Genomic DNA, 21,415 nt, shown 5'->3' with positions numbered 1-21,415 from the left:
GTAAGATAAAAGTAAACATTTAATGCCACTATATTTTGATATCTTTTAAACATCATATCTTTGACAATATGTTTCACACCTCATATACCACAAAAGGTAAGAGATTCTTTTTTTAAACCAGCAAACAGTGAACTTTACAATTTAATGGCAAAAGGCTTGACATATTCATTCAATCAGTTTCCATTTTGTGTGTGTTTCTCGGTTACTTTTCCATTCTTGTCCTACTGCTGTCTGGGTCCACACCCTCCCTGTTGGTTCTTTTTCCAGCAGAGCAGAGGTGAGGAACCTCAGAGGCTCTGGGGTCAAGTGCTGCCCCCCAGGACACTCTGTCTGGCTCCCAGGACTCTTCTCAGGCCACACACCCCTCTCTCTAGGCCAACCTTCGCCAGCCCTCCTTGAGTGATCTTGCTTGACTGGAATGGGTCTTTGAACCCCGACAATGCCTCTTGGTTGCCTGGATCAAGGAATGGTGGGTACGTTTGCATGGAAGCTAGCATGTACAAAGGTAACATTTACATTTGTCTCTTCGGCCACTTTTGCCTCTGGCTCCACCCATTGCTGGGCTGACCCCCTGGAAGGTTGCACAGATGGGAATGTGGCTCTGGGTCTGGAAGAAGTCCCCCACCCCTGTAATGGAGCTTAGGTGATATAGCAGACAATTCGTGTGTAGATCTGTCTTCTTGTGGAACTTCTCGTGACTGACTCAGTAGAAGTGATTCCCCCTAGCAGGGGTCTCTCTCCAACCTTACGTGACTTTATTATACCACGGTTACTATGGAAAAGGACATAGCCACAGACAGAATGAAATGGATTCAGCAAATGTACACTTCAATGCATAGCACTTAGATAAGCATTTCCAATCATGATGGTTAAATAAATTATAAAGTACAAGCAATTCTATAAAGCAAGAACATCCTGAGTTTACAAATAAATTATGTCCTTCATACGTCAAATAGGTGATGGATGTCAGATAGCAGTTTCAGCTTGGGAAATTGGGGAAGGAGCTGAAATTTAGAAAAAGTAGTATCTATGTGTACATAAAATCTTTAGGCGAGTGAGTGTTTTATTCAGATACCCATTCACACGCATATTATACAATATATAAGGTGGCTAAATTCATATAGAGAGTATATGTCATATAGATATAGCTGAAACTGCTTTAAGCACCACTTTTATTACCATCATTTTATTATAAAGTATGCTCCAGAGCTGAGTAGGGCCACTCAAAGTTTACAAAATGCATTCTCTCCTCCATCCTTGGGAGAGGTTGAAAGGTCAGTTTGAATGGGTGTTGCTTGGGCTCAAATAACCTACCATGGATTTTTCCTGCAACAGGAACATCTTGGGCCACTTTGATCAAGCAGGCTGGAAGTTAATGCTTGAATCTGAGTACCAGGAATTCAGTAGCAAAAGGTATTCTCAAGATGGTACGTAAAAGAAGTTCATATCAACTCCACTGGCAAATTTGTGGCCAAGTTTGGATAGTCTGACAACAGAAGTTTGAGAAACATGCCACATCTGCTTAGTTGGCCAGAGGCAGATGCTCCAATAAAATAAAAACTTTCATCTGGAAATAGTTTAGAAAAAAATTGGTTGCTCTCATTTCTTGACTATTAGCTAGAGCAGAGGAAAAATTCTATGAAGCATCATGGGTGCTCAGCTATTATTTTGCAACCTTCATGCAAGGTGGAAGTTATTAGCTAGAAATTAGTTAGGAAATTGTCGAATGAGCCAAAGAATCACAGCCAAGGCTTCTCTGGCCTCTGCAGCATATGATCGCCAAGTGCAGTCACGAGAGCATATGGGCCACTGCTTTCCCCGCTGACATCTGTGGTAGCGAGTTACCATTGAATGAGATTTTGCTTAATGTTTTACATGTTGCTTATGATCAACAATAACCATTTTAGATGTTGCTTGCATGTGTCTTTCATCATATATGCCATTTGCCATAGGCACATCACTGTTCCATGCCTTGATGCCAAAATGTCTGTGGTACAGCTCTTTCCCTCAACATAGATCAGGGAAATATTTTGCGAGCTAATTTAGCTCACCTGCTTTCCTTCAGTCCTCTGCCAATTAGAGAAGGCCTGCATGGGGGCTCAAAAGGCACAGGGGGGGGTGTTTCATTTTATAAGGAGCAAATAGTCACTCTCCATTTTGGTCACACATTCTCTGTTTATATTATACATATAGTGGCAAAGTTAATCCTAGAGGTCTAGAGTGCACCTGACCTTAAATTATTGACACCTAAATGCATTTTTCTATTTATTTTTATAAATGTTTAAACCATTTTTCAAAGGTTTATACGAGGCAAATACAGCCACACAGCTTTATAGGCAGGAGAACATGCATAGATAATAACACAGCCCTCGTTTTAAAATATAGTTTCTATAAAATACAGTGGCATAAATGGCCAGCCTGCTGGTGAGTGGGGGTTGTAAAGGTTTTATGGACAGAGTTTTGCAATGAGCGTCATAAGTTATGCTTTGCTGCTTGTAAGTAGCTGCCCTAACTCAAACACATAAAACATAGCTCTACCACCACACAGATTTCCATCGGTTTATCTATGCACTCTCTTAACCTTATTGTTTTTAGCAAAGTGAGAAGATGTGTGTGCTATGGCTGTTACTTGTTTTCTAATGTCAGTGTTTAGGAATGCAAATAAGGAAAATTGGGGGGAGGGTTTGTTTGACATGAACAGCAAACAAAAAATACCATACTAATCTACAACATTGTATATGATGTGGACATATGAATGGTATTTCCACCACCCTCCTCTACCTCTCAGGAGCTGCATTTTGCCCCATGGGGAAAATAGTTTCAGATGTTTTCTATGTTTAGAAAATAGCTTTGGGGAAAGTGTTACATTCCCAATTCCCAAAGAGGAAGCATTGGGACACCTGAACACCACCTTTAGCCTTTTAAGACACTGCCCTCCATCATCACATCTCATTTGACCCTAGGATTTTGTGCTTCCAAGTTATGCCTGTAATTCAGCAAATGACACTTGCACATGATGCCTTCCTGGTTTGATCTATCAAACTTATCTTAAACAGCACGTGTGTTCTTACCAGGCACCAAAAGGCCATGAAGTAGCTTTGCAAATGTTGCAAGCTTGGGCCTTGGGAAATTACCTTACTTGCAAATATTTATTTTGCAGGAAATTTCAAGGAATGTGAAGGCGGGTCAGAAGAAAGTGAGGTAAAAAGACTTTGTTCATGCACTTGGATCAGGTAGGGAAGACCACATGTTTTTAGGGCCAGGCTTTTGGAAGTCTTTGTCTGTCTGCACAGAACACAGAACTGATGTGAGACATTTGTGCCATTGATGTTGTACTGTAGATTCCTCTAATGACTCATGAATAATCTGATGAACTTTTAATAATGCATTTGTGAAGGTAAATTGTGATGCTAGTTGTTTAGTATTTCTGAATGCCTTGTTTTGTGTCTCACAATAACTTACTGAAAAAGAGAAAAGCTGGATCAAGTGGCTTCTCATCTTGGCATGACTACTAAAAATAAAATTGGCAAATTTTGGAGTTAGTGGAAGATGTTTATCAAGCAAAGATGCAATCAGGTGTTGCCCATTTAACTCTCCCCCTTTGAAGTATTATGTTCTGATCCATAATATATGTACATGTACATGTATACAGAAGCAGTCCTCCTTGACAGAGAATCAAACATGGCAAAAAAAGTCTCCTACCCAATCCAGCAGAGGGAGCAGTACCTATGCTGTTCAATTCTTTAAAAATGTAGCTCACAGATCAGAAAGGAGAAAGGGGGCTGAATTCATTTTTTGCAGATCTACTTGTTCTACTGAACAGGTTTTGCAGCTTTTTAAAAGGGCTGTTTGGCTGATGCTGTGATGTGTATTGATGTGCATCTAAACATAATACGTGTCCTCCTCGATCATACAAATGGTCCATCTAGTCCAGCATCCTGTTTCTCATGTGCTCAACTGGATGTCTCTGAGAAGCAGGACATGAAGACTTGCCTTGTTGTGGCTTCAGCACCTGGTATTCAGTGCCTACTGACCTCTCAACCAAAAGGTTCCCTATAGCAATCTTGACTACTCTCCATGAATTTGCCTAATCCCTTTTAAATCCATCCTAACTACAGGCCACCACCACACCTGATTGCTGTAAATTCCACAAACTAGAAGGATGCTGGTCTGATCTACTATAACCATTCCAATGTTCATAGACCCAGAGCCATAACAGGTAGGGAATCATTTGCAGTATCTCTGTAACCAAATGAAGGCACCTCTAGGACAAACCTAGACACACCTCAGAAAAAATGAGGCAGTGGTCAATCAACCTCGCTGGTCTTCAACTGGTGGACTGAGATGTGCTAGTGGGTTAACAGGAGCACCACCGCCATGCAAATATAAGGTAAAAGATTAAGAAATTGGTCCCCAAATTCATATTTGGGTTAAAAGTGGATTCTAGGTCTTAAAAGAATGAAGATACCTGGTCAACATAAACTAAGTAATGCTCTTCATTTGAGCATCCATGAAAACTGGTGGTGTAAATACCACAATCTTAGTACAAAAAGTAACAGCCAACAAAAAAATCAGTGAAGACTTCTGTTTTCCTAGTGATGTCAACTGAAGTCTTGTTATTTTGCCAGAAAATTCACATTTATGTTCTTTAATAACAAAGTGGACCTCTCCTCTTCCATTACTATCAAATATTTTGGGTTTCATGTACACGGTTTAATATCTTTTTTCTCTTTGAGTGGCCTTACTCTCGTGTGTAACAATAAATGACAGTTAACATTTATTTATATGCTGTATCGGTTAAGAAATATCTCTACAAACACAAGTTACGTAGAAACAGCAAGTCAGAAATAGGATAAAACACCGAGGGAGGGGAAAACAGGCTGTAAATACATTTCAGAAAATGTGTTTTGATTTTTTGTCTTTTTCTTTTTCTTGACTAGCACCATCTGTACACAAGAAAGTATGAACATAAATGTTTGGATAATAAAGATTTGCAAGGCACTTAAGACAGTCTTCCTGTGTATTTTTACTTCAATGGTGCTCTCAGCAGCAGTCGGTCCTACATCTGCTCTTCCTCCCTCTACAGCTATTGTTGAGGGGTAAAGTCACTTCTGCCAGCAGTTCCTATTTACAAACATGTCCTTAAAGATTTCTCAAAGTGCTCTTTCAGGCTAGGAGATTCCACATCCTTATTTCTCAGCGTCTTTGCTTTTCATCATCATCATCATCATCATCTAGTCAATGTATGCACCACTCTTCAGCATAATAAGAGGGGGGAAATCTCTTCCACACACAGTCAAAACATGACACCAACCTTCATCCTCATTCTAGGTCTTTGGGGTGCTGTTCAAAAGGGAGAAAGGGGAGTGGCAGTAGTCCAAAATGTTCTCGAGGTTAATTCTTCACCGGCGCCCAGAAGTGATGTCAAAGCAGGTGATCATCATGAGGTGGGCCTTGCAATAGTTGACACGGTTCTCTAGTCGCTCAGTCACGCACTCGAGAGCCTCCAAGTACTCCAGGGAATCCAACTCAAATACTTGCTCCAGATCAACTGTGGGAAAGGAAGCAAAAGGCCCAGCACATTACCCAAATTGGTAGCGCAAGCCCTACATTGCTGTTATCTTTAAGGGCTCATTCACACAGGTGTGTGTGTTACTCAAGGGACTGGATTCAAAGAACTGTGAAAGGAAAGAGTTTGTGCAAGAAACGGGCACTGCTATGACAGGTAGGTTCTATAGCAGGCCTCAGTGGAAGAACATTGTTAGATTTGTTTCAGTTGTCCTCATACAATGCTCCTAGGTTCAGAAGTCACCATCTGCATGCAGAAAGGCAAGTGAACTTATGAACAGGCTCCGTTGAAGATGCTCATAGCGAGTAATATGCAATTCCCTCACCACATGATAAAAAGTAAGTAATTTTATGGACCTTTCATAGCACATGGAAGACTTAAGGCCACAATCCTAAAGCCACATCATAAGAGTTGTGGCAAAGAGGGCCTCCATCAGTGGGAAGGTGGAGTGCCTGGTACATCCACAGGAAGCTCTGTACTGTCAGTGGTGGATTGTTAGTGGTAGGGCACATTGACCCTCACCCCCAAGGGCAGAAACTACACCAGCCCTGGAGTTGGCATAGAGATTTTCCTTCCCACTAATGTCAAATAGCATTTCCTCAACTGTGGGAGCTCACCAACACCACTTTAGGATTGCGCAGTAGCAGGTTGGCTGCAACACGTGCTTTTGTGGGTTAGAGCCCTTTTTCAGGTGCCCAAAGTCCTATCCTTAAGTGTTATTCTCTGCTCTAAGTAGCTAGCAGCAAAATACTTTTCCTTTATAGTTGAGGTACCCTCACCTATTAATTTAGCCAGCTTTGGCTGTATCTTTTATACATTTTGTTTGCTTCTTTAGAAGAATCCTTCCTAATTTGAATATGGGATTCTTTAATCTCTTTATGAATGAGCTGTATGAACTCTATCCTTTTCTAGCTATATGTAAAAGGAAAAAAAAACCAATAAGCCATTTCAACCAAATTTGCCTGAAAGTATTATTTCACAGCAGGAGAGCAGATTTAAAATATAATTCATATGTCTGAGTGATCTGAGGGCAAAGGGGGGCGGGGAGGGAAATCTCATTTTCAGAAGCTCTGGAGTGAGACGCATAAGCGTTAATCTAGTGATGGCAATATTCCTCACTAGAATGCTGCATAATTCCTGGCTTTGACTCTTGAGCAAATAGGCCCACTTGGTTCCAATGTCACAGTTTAATAGGAATTATGCAGGAACAGTTTTAGAAATGCAGTCCATCCAAATCTGCTCCAGGTCAAACATCAGCACAGGCTTTGCTTATAAACATAGTAGTTCATGACTTAGCTACAGCCCCAGTAAAGTTTTGTGTCAATAAAATAAGCCAACTATAGGCAGTAAAACCTTACATTCACTGAGCCATTTATTAGGATCCAGCATCAGGTACTGTTTGGTCACTTCCAGCTCCCTCATTAACCACTCGTACTTGGCCTTGACCTCTGCAATTCGCTGCTGCCGGTGCTCCAAGATTTTCAGTTTAGCGTTGAAGCAAATCACCTGCTGCTCAATAAGATATATGAAGGGGAGAGTTAAGGGAGGGGTGTGTGAAATAAAGGCCAGATTAGATCTTCCCCAGCCAAATTAACTTTAATTTGGTAGCAACAATCACAGAAACTCAGGAAATGAAGCAAAAAATTAAAGAAATAGGCCTTTGACAATGAAGGGTTCATTGGTTATTGTGGTCTTTTCAACGGCAGATGACTTGTTTAAAATATATTATTCAAATGCATTGTACTCCGCAATACATTTCATTAGATGCTCTGGTTGTTATGTCACTGCAAAAAGATGATTGCTTTAGGAAAAGTGGAAAACTCAACTTTGAGGCTGCAACTCAGAGGGGCTGAGCTAGAAGTTAGATGTTCCCAACTCCTTATTTCCTTCACAGAAGTAATATAGGCATTTGTAGGAATATTCAGTGGTTATGACAAATGTACTCAGCCAATCAAACATCACCTCTTCTTCCTTGCAAATATACCACCTGATCAGTGTTTTGTCATGGCTGGTATTTAAAATCAGAAATGAACTAATCGTGGAGAAAACAGCCCAGGGAGGGGTGGAGGTGTTTATGCAAAGGAACAATAGAGATGCCTTATGTGCCTTTTCCTCCTGCTGGCCAATCCTTCTTGTAAGTATCTGCTTTCATAATCCTATTATCTTAGATGTGGGGTTAGGACCATCCATGAGACAACAAAATGTTTACTTCTGCTGTAAAACCTCTTACTTCAGAATGCACCTATTGAGTAAATGCTGTACTACAAGGTAAGAGATCGTGCTGCAAGACTCACAATTTTATTTTATATAAACTGGCTGTAGAGCAGGAATAGCCAAGGTGGTGCCCTCCAGATGTTCTTGTACTCAGTTCCATCATCCTTGGCCAATGGCCATGCTATTTGGGGGCTGGTGAACATTTGATTCAGAGGGTGTTATTGCTGGTCACCCTTGTTGTAGAGTTCAGGCCCTGTGTGCGCTTTGACACTCCTGGCTCTAAAGAATGGAAACCCAGCAACTCAGCCTTTTGCCTACACAGCTGGCCATCTCTTCAATGGTTTGAATTCCCCGGGACATTCACAGTTCTCAGACCAGAGACTTCTCATGCGTACCTTTGTGCAGAGCTCTCCTCTCTGCAAAGGTATTCAATTCTCTTCAGTGGGAGTCACAGCTCTATGCATACACAAATCTGCACATGGGGCTATTTGCTCTGATGAAGAGAACTGGAGCATGAGGAAGCTCTCTGTGTACAGAAGTAGACATGGATATGTGGTTTGGGAACCTCAAATTTCATCTAGGAGTGTAGTTGCTGTGTGAATGCCAGAATTATTGGATTCTTGTATAGATTCTCTTTTGGAGGTGTGAATTTGGCCAGGTATTCCATCTCTGTGAGAATTACATTTCTGTCTATTCTATTGGGTTTATTCATTTGCTTCAACCACCCCTACCTCCGCCCCAAGTGAATTGCTGGACAGAAACCCACATATATGATGAACAAGTTATAGTAAGATTGAATCAACATTAAGTTAAAGATCAGAAATAAATTAGGAATGCCTCACATTGTTGTCCCCCATGCGCCGTCGTTGGAGCCGCTCCACATCATCAATCTCATAGACTTTGATCTCAAAGGGCTCCCCCATTCCTCTCTGGGAACTTCTCAGAGGTCCGTCTACCCAGCGTACTGCTGGGCTGGCAGGTTTCCTTATAGGAGATGTTGTGTCAAGGGATAAAGCTGGGATGAGTCTCCGTCTCTGAGAACCTAATCAAGGTCACAGTTATAAGGTTTTGTTATCAAAGGACAAAACTCTCATTCTTCTCTTCAAACAAGAGTTTACAACATGCCAGGAAACAAGACTGAGGAAAGCTGCCTCTTAGCTCTGAACATTACCATCAAATATACAATAATACTGCAGTCCACAAGTGCTGACACATCTTTAATGTATCACTAAATTTATTTCTTGCAAAATTCTAGTGTTGTTTAGCACAGCATAATCTCACTTAGCATCCAGTCAGGATCCGTCTCTGGTCTGAGCAATGAGCTGCTTGCCTTCACCTTGCCCCACTCTCAACAACTCAGGAACTGGGTCTGATAATTAAGAGTGAACAAATCTTCAGAGTATACATGATTCTCACAAAGAGACACAATGGGACAGAAGGGAAGTGAGGAAGTGCCTCAGGTAGCAAAATGCCTTGAGCCAATCATGGGTGGAAAGGGAAGCAAGCCTAGCAGGCGCAGACCCCATCTCTCCCTCCACACACTCAGTGCTTTGATAAACCCATGCAGACCTAAACATGTTTAACCTAGCACCACTCATGGTGCACTAGAACCACTGTTGTGGCACTCAGACTGACTTACAGTCATAAACCACTAGCAGAAAGAGAACTATAATCTTTTGACAGATTGTTCCTTTAAAAAAAAAGAGTAGCATTTTTCACTGCATTTACCAAACAAGAGAACAACACCCTTTCACAATATTGTCCACCATACGAATCTCCACATGATCCCACCTACAGTTAAGGCCAAAATTCACTTTGCTACTGCTTTTTAAATGTTTCTTATTGTATCAGGGGACTTTTGTTTTTCCTCTTGATCACTTTGTCCAAAACAGTGGTGCCTCGCAAGACGAAAAGAATCCGCTCTGTGATTCTCTTTGTCTAGCGGTTTTTTCCTCTTGCGAAGCAAGCCCATTGAAGGATTAGCGGATTAGCGCTATTAGCGGCTTTTAGCGGCTTATCTGCTGATCGGATCAGCTGATAAGCGGCTTAGCGGCTTAGAAAAAGGTGGGGAGGAAAAAAAAACCAGCAGGAACTCGCAAGACATTGTCATCTTGCGAAGCAGGCCCATAGGAAATTCGTTTTGCGAAGCACCTCCAAAACAGAAAACTCTTTCGTCTAGCGAGTTTTCCGTCTTGCGAGGCATTCGTCTTGCGGGGCACCACTGTACACTCAGGAACTGCTAGCCTTAGAATGACATGAAGGATTTTCTCAGGAAGGGAAGAATAGGAAGATGGCTAGCTAAGACTGGTGGAGGGGGACAGGTCCAACCCACTTCTCCTCACAAAAGATCCACCCATTTCTATTATCTCCTCTTCTGGAAACAGACTCATATTTCACCTCCTGCTAAAGATCCAGTATTTTGCCTCTGTGAACTTGACTGACCAGAATCCTGTGTTTGTGTTAGTTGGATCCTCGCATTTTGAACTACATTTGCAACTGGTTGTTCATGTTGCTGTAAACAATGAACAACAGTGTGAGGGGAAATGAGAAAAAACATTCCTCTCCTACCTGTAGAACAACAAGCAGAGAAACAATTCTCTCTTACTTGCAGAGAAGGTGATCTGAAACTCAATCTATTTTAAATAGGCATTGATTAATGAGCTGGTTATTAGTCTGGATACAGAAGGTATAGGGTGACTTAAGAGGAATTCCTGCTGTCCCAGAGTCCCTCTATTTAATCTCTGTGGTTTATCTGATTTCACTTGAGATGGGTTGTGTAAGAAAATATATCTATACAGTAGTGTTTTATGGTGAGTGCCACCAAGGTTTCATGATACCACAGAAAGGAAAGACTTAACTGGTTCAAACAGCAAATGCACATACTGTATAGTGCTGAGCATGAACCAAATATACTTCTATATCTATATAAAACACACAGTGGACATCTGCTCTACAGCAAGCAGAGAGCAATGGGAGTTTTGGCAAGGTTATTGTCCATCTGTCTGTCTATCCATACACATATGCGCTTCCCAGCAAAACTCACCCTTATATCTCTATTTCTTTTGCGAACTGAAAATGAGTGAATCCCTCTTTATACAGTCTAACTGAATCAACTGCCAATCTCAGAAGGACAATTTTATTTTATCATGCTGTTAAGAACAGCATGCATTGCACCTGCTTCCGAGAGGATCAAGTAATTTGTTTTTTAAGGTTCAGATGCATTGGTTGTGAAAAGTCTAGCAAGACAAGAAACCTGGGCAACTTTAAAACAACAATGGACAACATGTGATAATATTCAGTTACCCCACAGGGGTAATGCCACAGCTATGGCTCAGCTATAGGGTGCAAACTACATGACCACAATAAAAAGTTACAATAAAAAGACAAGGAAGGGGTTGGATATGCAACCACGTTGTATAAGATTGTGCATGGTAAGTTGAAAGCAGATACAGTGGTACCTCGGGTTACAAACACTTCAGGTTACAGGCTCCACTAACCTGGAAGGATGAGAACAGAATTCGTGCACTGGTGGCGCGGCGGCACATTAGCTAAAGTGGTACCTCAGGTTAAGAATGGTTTCAGGTTAAGAACAGACCTCCGGAACGAATTAAGTTTGTAACCAGAGGTACCACTGTAGAAGTTTTTTCTCCCTTTCTTATAATACTTGGAGTCATCCAACCCTGAACTACTAAGGACACACAAAAGGAAGTACTTCTTTTAAAAAGGTTTAGGCATATTAATGGTGAACAGGACTATCAATGGCTCCAATCCACTGCTAGAGGCAGCATGCCTTTGAATTCCAGTTGCTAGGAATGACAAGAGGGGAGAGTGCTGTTGCACCCAAGTTCTACTTGTAGGATTCCCATAGGCATCTGAACAGGAAGCTGAAATAGATGGGCCATTGGCCTGATCCAGCAGGCTCTTCTTATGTGTCTCATAAAAAAACAGCAACTTGTATACATCTTTGATTCATTTTTATAGTATTACTACCTTACATAGGCGCCGACTCCATGGGGCTTGAGGGGGCCCAAGCCCCCTCAAAAATTCGTTTGGGGGGGCTCCGCCCCCCCAATAATCTCCGGCGCCCCTCCAGCAGAGCGCCATCGCCGTCCCTCCCCCAGCCCAAAATGCACAGGGTCGGGCTGCATGCCTCCTGCCCTCCCTCCCGAGCAAAAGCTCCACCCAATTTCCTTCGGAGCTAATTAATAGGCGCAGCACGCTCTCCCCTATTCGCTCACAAGGAGGCAGCGCCACTTTATTTGCATATTCATGAGCTTATTTATTATTCATGAGCTTTCCCGGGCCCCCCCCCACAATATTTTTTATAAGTCCTCGTCCCTGCTACCTTATGACCCATCCTGATGCCTTTTTCTATGGGCAAAGGTAATTGTAAACAACCATAGTCATGAATCCAAACCTTCCCTCATAAAGGGGGAGTGGAGTAATTTGATTCTACCCTGAAAGAGTCAGAATCATATTGCAACAGGTTATGGTACAGCATTTAAAGCCCTGCTACATGAATAAGAACATCTAGTGCTGACCTTGATTTGAGCTTGGTAACATGGCTGATAGTTGAAGTCCTTGTAGGTGCAGACAGGATAGCAACAGCCAGTGAATAAATGTGATAATCATAAGGAATTGGTGTAAAGTGTAAGATTAGAATAACATGGCCAAATCCCCATATATATATTTATATGGATAGCATATCATTTTCTAATTAATCAAGGGGACTCAAGATACGGAGTCATGGAATCGTGAGACAAACAGCATATGATAGCTAAAAGCAGATAAGAATTTACAACATGAGGAGCAAACCAGGGCATATAGGAACATGCTTGGGCAAGAGTTTTAAATAGAAAGTTGATGCATAGAAGGGTGGCTTCTTTTGTGGCAAATGTCTAAATGAGGAATCTAAGGGTGGGACAAAAAGGGACGTGGGTGGCGCTGTGGGTAAAACCTCAGCGCCTAGGACTTGCCGATCGCATGGTCGGCGGTTCGAATCCCCGCGGTGGGGTGCGCTCCCATCGTTCGGTCCCAGCGCCTGCCAACCTAGCAGTTCGAAAGCACCCCCGGGTGCAAGTAGATAAATAGGGACCGCTTACTGGCAGGAAGGTAAACGGCATTTCCGTGTGCTGCGCTGGCTCGCCAGATGCAGCTTTGTCACGCTGGCCACGTGACCCGGAAGTGTCTCCGGACAGCGCTGGCCCCCGGCCTCTTAAGTGAGATGGGCACACAACCCTAGAGTCTGTCAAGACTGGCCCATAAGGGCAGGGATACCTTTACCTTTACCTTAAGAGTGGGACACAGTGTACTGTGTTAGGGGTCCAGATTTGCTGATCAGAATGGAACAGCAAGACAAGTAACTGGGTGTGAGTTTATCACCAAACAGCAAAGATCTGGGGAGCCAATTGGAAAGAGACACCCAAAGTGGGATGGAGACAAAGAAAGAGGATAAAAGGCTATGATCAGATAGATGCAAGAGTGTGAAAAGTATTTGTATGTGTTGACCATTTTCTGTTATTTTTTTACTTGCTCTCTATTCTGTTCTCAGACTCCAATGAACTCCAGGTTTGCATCTGCAAGCAGGATAGTAGCATCCCTGTTGGGGACAACTGGAGTATCTCATGAAATAAAACTTTTACAATATGACTATTTTCTCTAGACTGACCGATAATGTGGACAATTATTTTATTGTTCATGTATTCGGTGTGACATAAATGCATTATTTGAGACTAGGGAGGCAGCACTGAACATCATTTCACATGGGGGAAACTGAGTAAAATCTCCATTAAAAAACCCCCCACATTTTTATCTGCCATTATTTTATCAGTTGTTTAATTGTACCAAGCAATGCTTTCCGCCATCACCCCCAACCTCTCCCATAACCGCCCTGTGTTCCCTTGTCTAGCGTCATTAGTTTTGAGGCTGATCATTTAGAGTCTGTAAATGAGCAGTACTGGTGCAATGTCAGGAGGCAGTCCCTCATTGAGCATGGCAGATTGACAAGTAATTTGGGAGAAGTCCCAGGGAAGATGTAGGTCACAGCAGACAGTGTCCAACAGCTACACATCTCTAGCCAGCCATTGAATAGCAACACGCCTCCTCACCCCCATGCTTATCTTCACTGGGGCTGGATTTCAACACACTGTTGCTATGCCAGTTGTCTAATGCTATTGTGTATGGAGATGATTCTGAGCTGGTTATTGTCCAAGGCATGCCTTAAAAAAAATGAATTAGCTCAGTCCCCTTCCCAGCTTTCCTGAAAGAGAAGGGGTAGGGTCCAGACAAGCTAGTGGCAATTGTGTTCCTGTAAGCGAATTCCTAGCCAGCCAAGTTAGCAGGTTTTATTTACAAGTAGTCTAATGGTGTCCAACTCAATCATGCATGTTCCACAGAGCCTTCAACATGCACAATAGCCCACTGCTACTTCCTCTATTAAATCATTCCTATATTCATGCGGTCGAAAGCTCAGTGCCAGCACGTGGTAGTCAAGCGTGTAAAAAATGATTACTCGGATCCCTTTCAACACAGATTTGCTGCATGAAATGGCCTGGCTGTGACCTGGGAAAATCAATGCTGTTGTTTTTAATGAACAAAAAAAATTGTGATTGGGGCCCATTTCACCATCTCTGCTTTCCAGTCAGCAGTTAAGTGTTTAAAAGGGTCACCAAACACACACACAGCAGCTACTTTTGCTACTGTGAACATCACCAATAAGATTAAGAAATAACTTTTATGTATGAATTGCCATCACTATTGCAATCATCAAAGCAAGTATGTGAGATGCTGCTTTGAAATGCGACTAAGTTTTTTTTGAACCAAACACCGCAAGTGCAATCCAACACAAGAGTTTAGTGTGTGTAGCCACACTTCAGTCTCTGGTGCCTTGCAGCTCATCTGAAACTGGGAGTGAATTCTGGCACTTTTGGATGCAAAGAGAAATGATCTGCTTGTTTGTTTCTTCATTTTTGACAGCATGTTTTCTTACGGCATATTTTTTGGCATTAGGGCTAAAGGTCTTTAGTGTTTCACAGTTTCTGTTCAGATAATGTTGGAGGAGAAAGTTTTTCCTGTGCAATGTGTGGAACTGCTTTTAGTTTTTCATTTCGATTTTATATTTACATCTGCATAAGTATGTGTGTATTTGATATTCCATTATTAAAATGCACAAAGCAGGGAGGTGAAATTGGAAGGAATCAAAAGACCTCTTGGTCCAACCCTGCCTACCTTCCCCTTTCCACACCTCATTGCAAGGCTGAATAGTCTGTGTTTCAGCTGCAATGGTCATGCAATCCAGATCAGAGTGTTGTGGAAGCATTGCAGTCAGGGGGATGGTGGAGACTCCAAATACGACACTTCTTAGTCTGCTTGTAGTAACTCATTATCAAGAAGCAACAGATGAAACTGAAGGCAGCCCTGTTTAGGGAAGGTTTTATGACTGATGTTTTAATGTATTTTTAATCTTTTGTTGGAAGGTGCCCAGAGTGGCTGGGGAAACCCAGCCAGATGGGTGGGGTATAAATAAATAAATAAACAACAACAATAACAATAATAATACTATTATTAAAGTTTGGGTGGAATGGATCTTTTCAATTTGGGGTGGATGGCAACACTTAAAGACAACAGCTACAAAACACATTTGTTAGTATAACTATCTCCACATTCTATGCATAACTATTTTAGAAATTATTTTGTTGCTTCCAGTGACCCTGATATTGATAGATTCCAGCTTTCTCAGAAGATGCAATACCTCCCTCTACATTCATTCTTAAATAAACCTGGATTGATATTACAACTTATTTTCAAATATCCATTTTTGAATTTGAATCCTCTGTTTTTACAAATGACCCTGTCCAGCATCCTGTTCTCACAGTGACCAACCAGATGCCTGAGAGAAGCCATAAGCGGAACATGAGTGTAACAGGCCTCTCTCCAGCTGTGGTATCAAACATCTGGTATTTCAGCCACACCCAACACGCTCCCCTTTGGGCACCACATAGGCCAGCTCTTTGGGAGAAACTGGCATTGTCAAGAGAGGTAAGTCTGGCCAATGAGGACTGTGCATGCACTAAGGAGCTGCAGAATGTGGAGCAATCGTTGGAAAAGAAAGAGGAAGAGGAAGGAGGAGCCTGAAATGCCCTGCTTGGAGGAAATGGCTGGCCGGAATTCTGTACAGAAGCCTCCCTTTTAGGAGGGCAGATACACGCCAACACTTTCTTGCAGGTTCCACTTGTCTGGTTTCATTTCATTTCCTGAACCCTCTTCTGCTTTCTACGAGCCACACTGAATTGAACAGGTCTCTCTTTCTAAGAATGTGGTCTTTGCTGCTATGTGACATGCAAGATCAGCTGAGGCCACGTTAAGCCCTACTAACCAAATCTCAGGAACCAATAACTAGATTTTCTCTCCCAAAGCAGCCAACCATATAAGCTATTATATGCTCCAATATCCCTGTGCTTGATCTCCCTTCCAAGTGCTCTAGCCCAGCCCTTGCCAGCAGGCAGGCAGCCAGGAGCAAATTACATTGGGGCCCTTTGTCCATCGGTAACAAGCTGCTCTCTAAAAGATTGACCATGAAGCCCCATTCTTTAAAAAGAAAAAAAAAAAGAAATACCCAAGCCATGCTGATTCCGCTGTATTGAGCTCTGTCTTGCGTACTTTGCACATTTTCAGTTCCAAGCTTGTTGCTTTACTGAAAAGCAAAAGCCTTAAAAATGAAAGTGCGCACAGGCAATTTTCAAACCTATGTAGCCACATGCTCCTAATGAAGGGAAATGGATTCTCCCTTGAACCAGTATTGCAGTCAATAATTAGTCATAGTTTCAGGCAGACCCAAGAACCCTTTGATCTAGCTAACTATATATAAAAAGGGACCTGAGACTGTTTTATACAAACATAGACCTAGTTTCCAGAAAAGTGATAGCACTGGATTAACCTTCAGCATAGCATCCCTAATTTTAAAATGGCAAGGAATGATCTAGCCAAAGTAAAGACCTTTTGAGTTCTGCACTGTTTTCAAGGACAAAGGGTGAGTGAGAGAAGCATGTACAACCTATTTTGGGGGAGGGCTATTGGGTGGTTGTTTTTATTTTGATTATGTATTTTATGGTTTTATATTTTGATTTTATTCTATGAACCGCCCTGAGACCTCTAGGTATAAAGGTAAATACAGGACCCCTGACCATTAGGTCCAGTCGTGACCGACTCTGGGGTTGCGGCGCTCATCTCGCTTTACTGGCTGAGGGAGCCGGCGTACAGCTTCCAGGTCATGTGGCCAGCATGACTAAGCCGCTTCTGGCGAACCAGAGCAGCGCACGGAAACGCCGTTTACCTTTCCGCCAGAGCAGTACCTATTTATCTACTTGGACTTTGACGTGCTTTCAAACTGCTAGGTTGGCAGGAGCAGGGACCGAGCAATGGTAGCTCACCCCATTGCGGGGATTCAAACCACTGACCTTCTGATCGGCAAGTCCTAGGCTCTGTGGTTTAACCCACAGCGCCACCTGCATCCCCCTCAAGGTACAGGGCAGTATATAAACTCAATTAACAACAACAACAACAACTCCAACTGAAATCAATGGGACATGAATGTCTTCAACTGCCTGGGCCATGTCCACAATTAGTACATTCATTGCCTTTCCCACCATCTGCAATGTTAAACCTGGCGTACACCAACCTTTGTCAACCTGGTGCCTTCCACATTTTTTTTACTACAACTCCCATCAGCCTCAGCCAGCACTGACTGGGGCTGATGGGTTATAATCCAAAATATCTGGAGGGCACCAGGTTGGTGAAGGCTGGTGAGACAAATAACCTTATAGCTTGCAGAAGCCAGCATTGTTGCACAGGCCATACTGGGACTTCTTTACAATGGCTCACACTTTTAAGTCAGGATAAATGTAACTGTTTCCAATGAACGGTTTGTGACCAGCCTATTATATGTGTTTGTCTTGCCTCCTTGGTTAAGCTATCTTGTTGCTATTTAATCACACCTTCTTATTTGGACAAAAAGTGGCCATGGTGCCCATTCACTCTTAGAGGGCAGAGGTTAACAGGAGGGAGGAGGAAACCAGAGAATAAATAGCTGCACAGATGCTAGGAGGTAGTGAGGGAGGAAAGATCTGTCAGAAAAAGACAATTATAAAAAGGCACTAGGCTGCTCTAAAATGGCAATGGCATTAGGATATGTGTGGTCCAGTTAACAGAGTCCAAGGCCAAACAACCAGGAACAGCTGAAATCTAAATTGTGAGCTTGACTCTTAATTTCCTTTCAGCCCAGTCGTAGTAATGTTTATGCAGATGGAAGTCCTGTGGAGCGCAATGGAGACTAGAGTTCCCTCTATCTCTGCTCACTTTCTGTCTTCTGCAATGAAGCAGCAATATTGCACAGAAGGAGGAATTAGATTGCAAACAAGTCTGAAGCCCATACAAAATGAAAAAGGATGAACAAGGGTTAAACGTTATTTACTGCATCTGAATCCTGGACCTGCCATGAATTGTCCTTTCATTCTTCCAGCACAGTGAGTGGATAATACCAGGGTTCAGCAGCAAATAATGGGAGGTTTAGACCCAATGTTAATAAAGCACTAAGAAAAGTCAACACATAGTTATGGTAGGTGGAAGTTGGTGACTAACAGGAGGATGTGTTTGTATTTGCCTGTATGTATGATTAAACACTTATGTGTTTGTTTAGGCTATGTAACGATCAGGTAGCTGCAAGCAGTTCCTGTGCTTATGAAATTTAGAACCTGAAATTTAAGCAGGACTAAAACTGAAAGGTAAATTGCTCTTGTCTTTCAAAACCTGCTGCGTACCCTTTGATGCTCAGGTTCTAAAACCGTTACTTAAGTATATAGAAGTACTGTAATGCACTTAAGGAAAACCAAAAGAAAACAAGATCTCAATCTCCAGGAGGCAGGGAGAAGAGAGGAATCTGTCTCTTCGGTGTGTGAGAACTTCAAAAGCAATCGTGAAACCTCACAAGACTGCTGGCGATTTTCTTAAAAGTCTTTGCGGCCTCTCTAAAAGGGGTTTTCTGTTGATTCATGTTGATCACGCCTGACAGCTAGCATTTCCGTTAATAATAATCATAAATAAACCAGACAAGGTCACCTGACCTGAAATGAGCATATCTACAGCACCATATCCATTATAGCAGTGTGTGTCCATGACAGCAAATCAGGAAGGGTCCAGTGCTCTTGACACCATAGTTTAAAATAATAGGAAATGCCTTGGGTTCTTTGAGATAGATATGTATATTTAAATCACAATGGCAATCTTTTATACATGGAAAAGGATTAAGGGAAGGAGATCTGCCTTTAAGAGGGTAAAAAACTGAAGCAAGACTATTCTTGTCCATAAATTAATGCTAGCAGATTTCCCCTTTCCACTCCAGTTTGAGCCTGGCCCACTGCTGCAGTCATAATCTTATGTTTATGTCCTCATAAATCTATTGACATGTAAAAGATTGTGCTTCCATCCAATATAGAATTATGACTTTATTGCTGGGGGGTGGGAATTCAATGAGAAAACATGCTATAAAAAGTGGAAGGCTTTATTTATTGACAATTGTTTAATGAGGAAAAAAAGATATTTGCATTGACTTTTTTCTTTTTTTTAAGGAACGACAAGGTGTTTAAATATGACCTGTTACTTCCAGGCTTAATTAGAAATGGGTACAATCCATTAAAAATGGTGGTCTGATAAAAATAGATGCATCCAAGCTCAAAATTAATCTTTAACCCCTCCCTCTTCCATTACACATTCCCTGCTTTGCACGGTTTAGTAAAGGTGAGCTGCACACTTTGTGCCGAAGGTAAATGGATTCAAGATCTATCAGGGCAACAGGGCAAGTCATTCCCATCGAGTGTGTCTGAGTGCTGGAAGGGAGCTCAAGGGTCAAGCTGTCCCAACACCTGCATTATGCCAGGATTTTCTAGATCTAAACCATCCCTGACAGATGCTTATTCAGCCTCCTCTGAAAAAGAGGTGGATCCTGTACTATAACAGGAGAAATGTAACTAAAGTGTGCCAAGTATCAAATATATAACCAGAGTATGCCAGCCTTGTAACAGAGCAAGTCCCATCCCTTTCTTGAGGAAGGATTTGAGAACATGCTCAGAACAAACATGACTGTACCATCTTGGCAATAGTAAACAAATCCTTTTTTGATAGGCCACATACCTTTTAGACCAGCCATGTCCAATAGAGTTCATTTGCAATTATAGGAAAGTAGGGCCTCCCATGAAGTGAGCTAGAACTGGAAAGTATATATTCCCCTCACCCATGAAGCCATTTCACAAGGTCAGGCAAAAATCAGCTCCATCTGAAGTAGGTTAAAATTCTCCTTGCTACTCAGCCTGCTATACTTTGGTCATTAGTATGGGTGCTAGCTTTGTATTCTAGGATTGTCAGCACACTGAGAGCAAGGGGAGAAGGGTGGGATGTGGCTTCTGTCTTGTGTGATCCACTTTTGCTTCACTGATTAATGAATGGGTCTCAGCTGGCACATTTGAAGAATATTATTTTACACTCAAAGTGGCAGAAGAATGTCTATGGCAAATGATGTTTGATTCATAATGCGCCTGAGCATTAGAAATACATATTCTGAACCTGTAATTACAAATTAAGGAGTAATTGCTGGATCAGCCTGAGGCCCATCTAGTTCATTATAAGAATCTAGGTGGTCTACAAGAAATTAACCAATAGTCCACTGCTGGAATGTGATCTCTCTTTTGCCTTGATGGATCAGTGGTCCAGAGGAAAAGGACTGGATGGCCTTTCCACCTATGCAGCCCTTCTAGTGGAACATCTACTTCATTTCTTGTCAGTCCATCCACGGGGAATGCTGAAAGGTGGGAAATAGCTGAGAAGAGTGTGTAGCCAATTGGGATGAGAGGGAAGGGAAAGAGCAAAGTTGAGTTTCAGTCTTTCCATTGAACAGGGACATGTAGCATATCTTACCATGGCTGGGCTCCCAGCAACATCTAGAATGTCACATAACCCCCACTCCAGATCTTTGTAGTCAATACTATTGGAAGAGTCAGTATGGTATAATGGAGAGAGAGTTGGACATTTTCCATTATACTACAGAGGGGTTTCTATGACTTGGGACTAGAGCCATAGGTTGAATTCCTGCCATGGAAGTTTTGGGTGAACATAAGGTTGTTATGAAGATAAAATGACTCATCCCCCACATACTGTCCTAAGCTGTTTATCCCCTGAGGAAGAGGATAAACATGTGATAAATAAAACAAATAAGACAGTAGGTAAGAAAATGTCCTCTACAGAACCTGCTTTTCTCATTAAAACACATTCATTGGTAAGAACAAACAGGAAGAACGCCATTCTAAAAAGGATACTGGGCTGGGTTGTTGAATATAAGGCAGAAATGACAAAAATAAAACAAAGCCCTAAGATAGGCTAGTGATGGAAATTGGAAATAGTTATGTCTTTTTGAGAATTATTCTTGATGGTAGTCTTGAAAGAGTAATATTCTCATGCTCTAGTTCAAAATGCTTTGAGTCTTTGCTTTGGGCACAGAACAGTAATTTCCATCTGTACAGGTGAAGCAAAGTCTAGACAATTGAAGAATGGACCCTGAAAAATGCCCTTCCAGAGGAGGAGGAGGAG

The 21,415-nt window shown here is 42.0% G+C and overlaps 2 protein-coding genes across 9 annotated transcripts in view; one reads left to right on the top strand and one right to left on the bottom strand.

Moving 5' to 3' along the window:
• Positions 1 to 3,538, top strand: part of SMYD3 (SET and MYND domain containing 3) — a 349,420-nt gene extending 345,882 nt beyond the window's left edge. For 2 of the 4 annotated variants that reach the window (XR_014006412.1, XR_014006413.1), the window contains one exon: positions 375 to 1,559. The gene's annotated coding sequence lies outside the window, so the exon portion shown is untranslated. Of the gene's footprint in view, positions 1 to 374; positions 1,560 to 3,160 lie in introns of those variants that run through there. The other 2 variants (XR_014006410.1, XR_014006411.1) reach the window with 2 other exon arrangements.
• Positions 2 to 21,415, bottom strand: part of KIF26B (kinesin family member 26B) — a 299,877-nt gene continuing 278,463 nt past the window's right edge. For all 5 annotated transcript variants that reach the window (XM_081187996.1, XM_081187997.1, XM_081187999.1 and 2 more), the window contains 3 exons: positions 8,626 to 8,825; positions 6,928 to 7,078; positions 2 to 5,551 (listed from right to left, as the gene is read on the bottom strand). In XM_081187996.1, the coding sequence (XP_081044122.1) occupies positions 5,403 to 5,551; positions 6,928 to 7,078; positions 8,626 to 8,825 (500 nt within the window). In that variant the 3' untranslated portion in view covers positions 2 to 5,402. The remainder of the gene's footprint in view (positions 5,552 to 6,927; positions 7,079 to 8,625; positions 8,826 to 21,415) is intronic.

Source organism: Podarcis bocagei (genome assembly GCF_964188305.1).
Source record: "Podarcis bocagei genome assembly, chromosome: 3".
NCBI lineage: Eukaryota > Metazoa > Chordata > Lepidosauria > Squamata > Lacertidae > Podarcis > Podarcis bocagei.
Note: the sequence above shows the minus strand (reverse complement) of the source record. Positions and strands in the feature narration are given on the sequence as shown.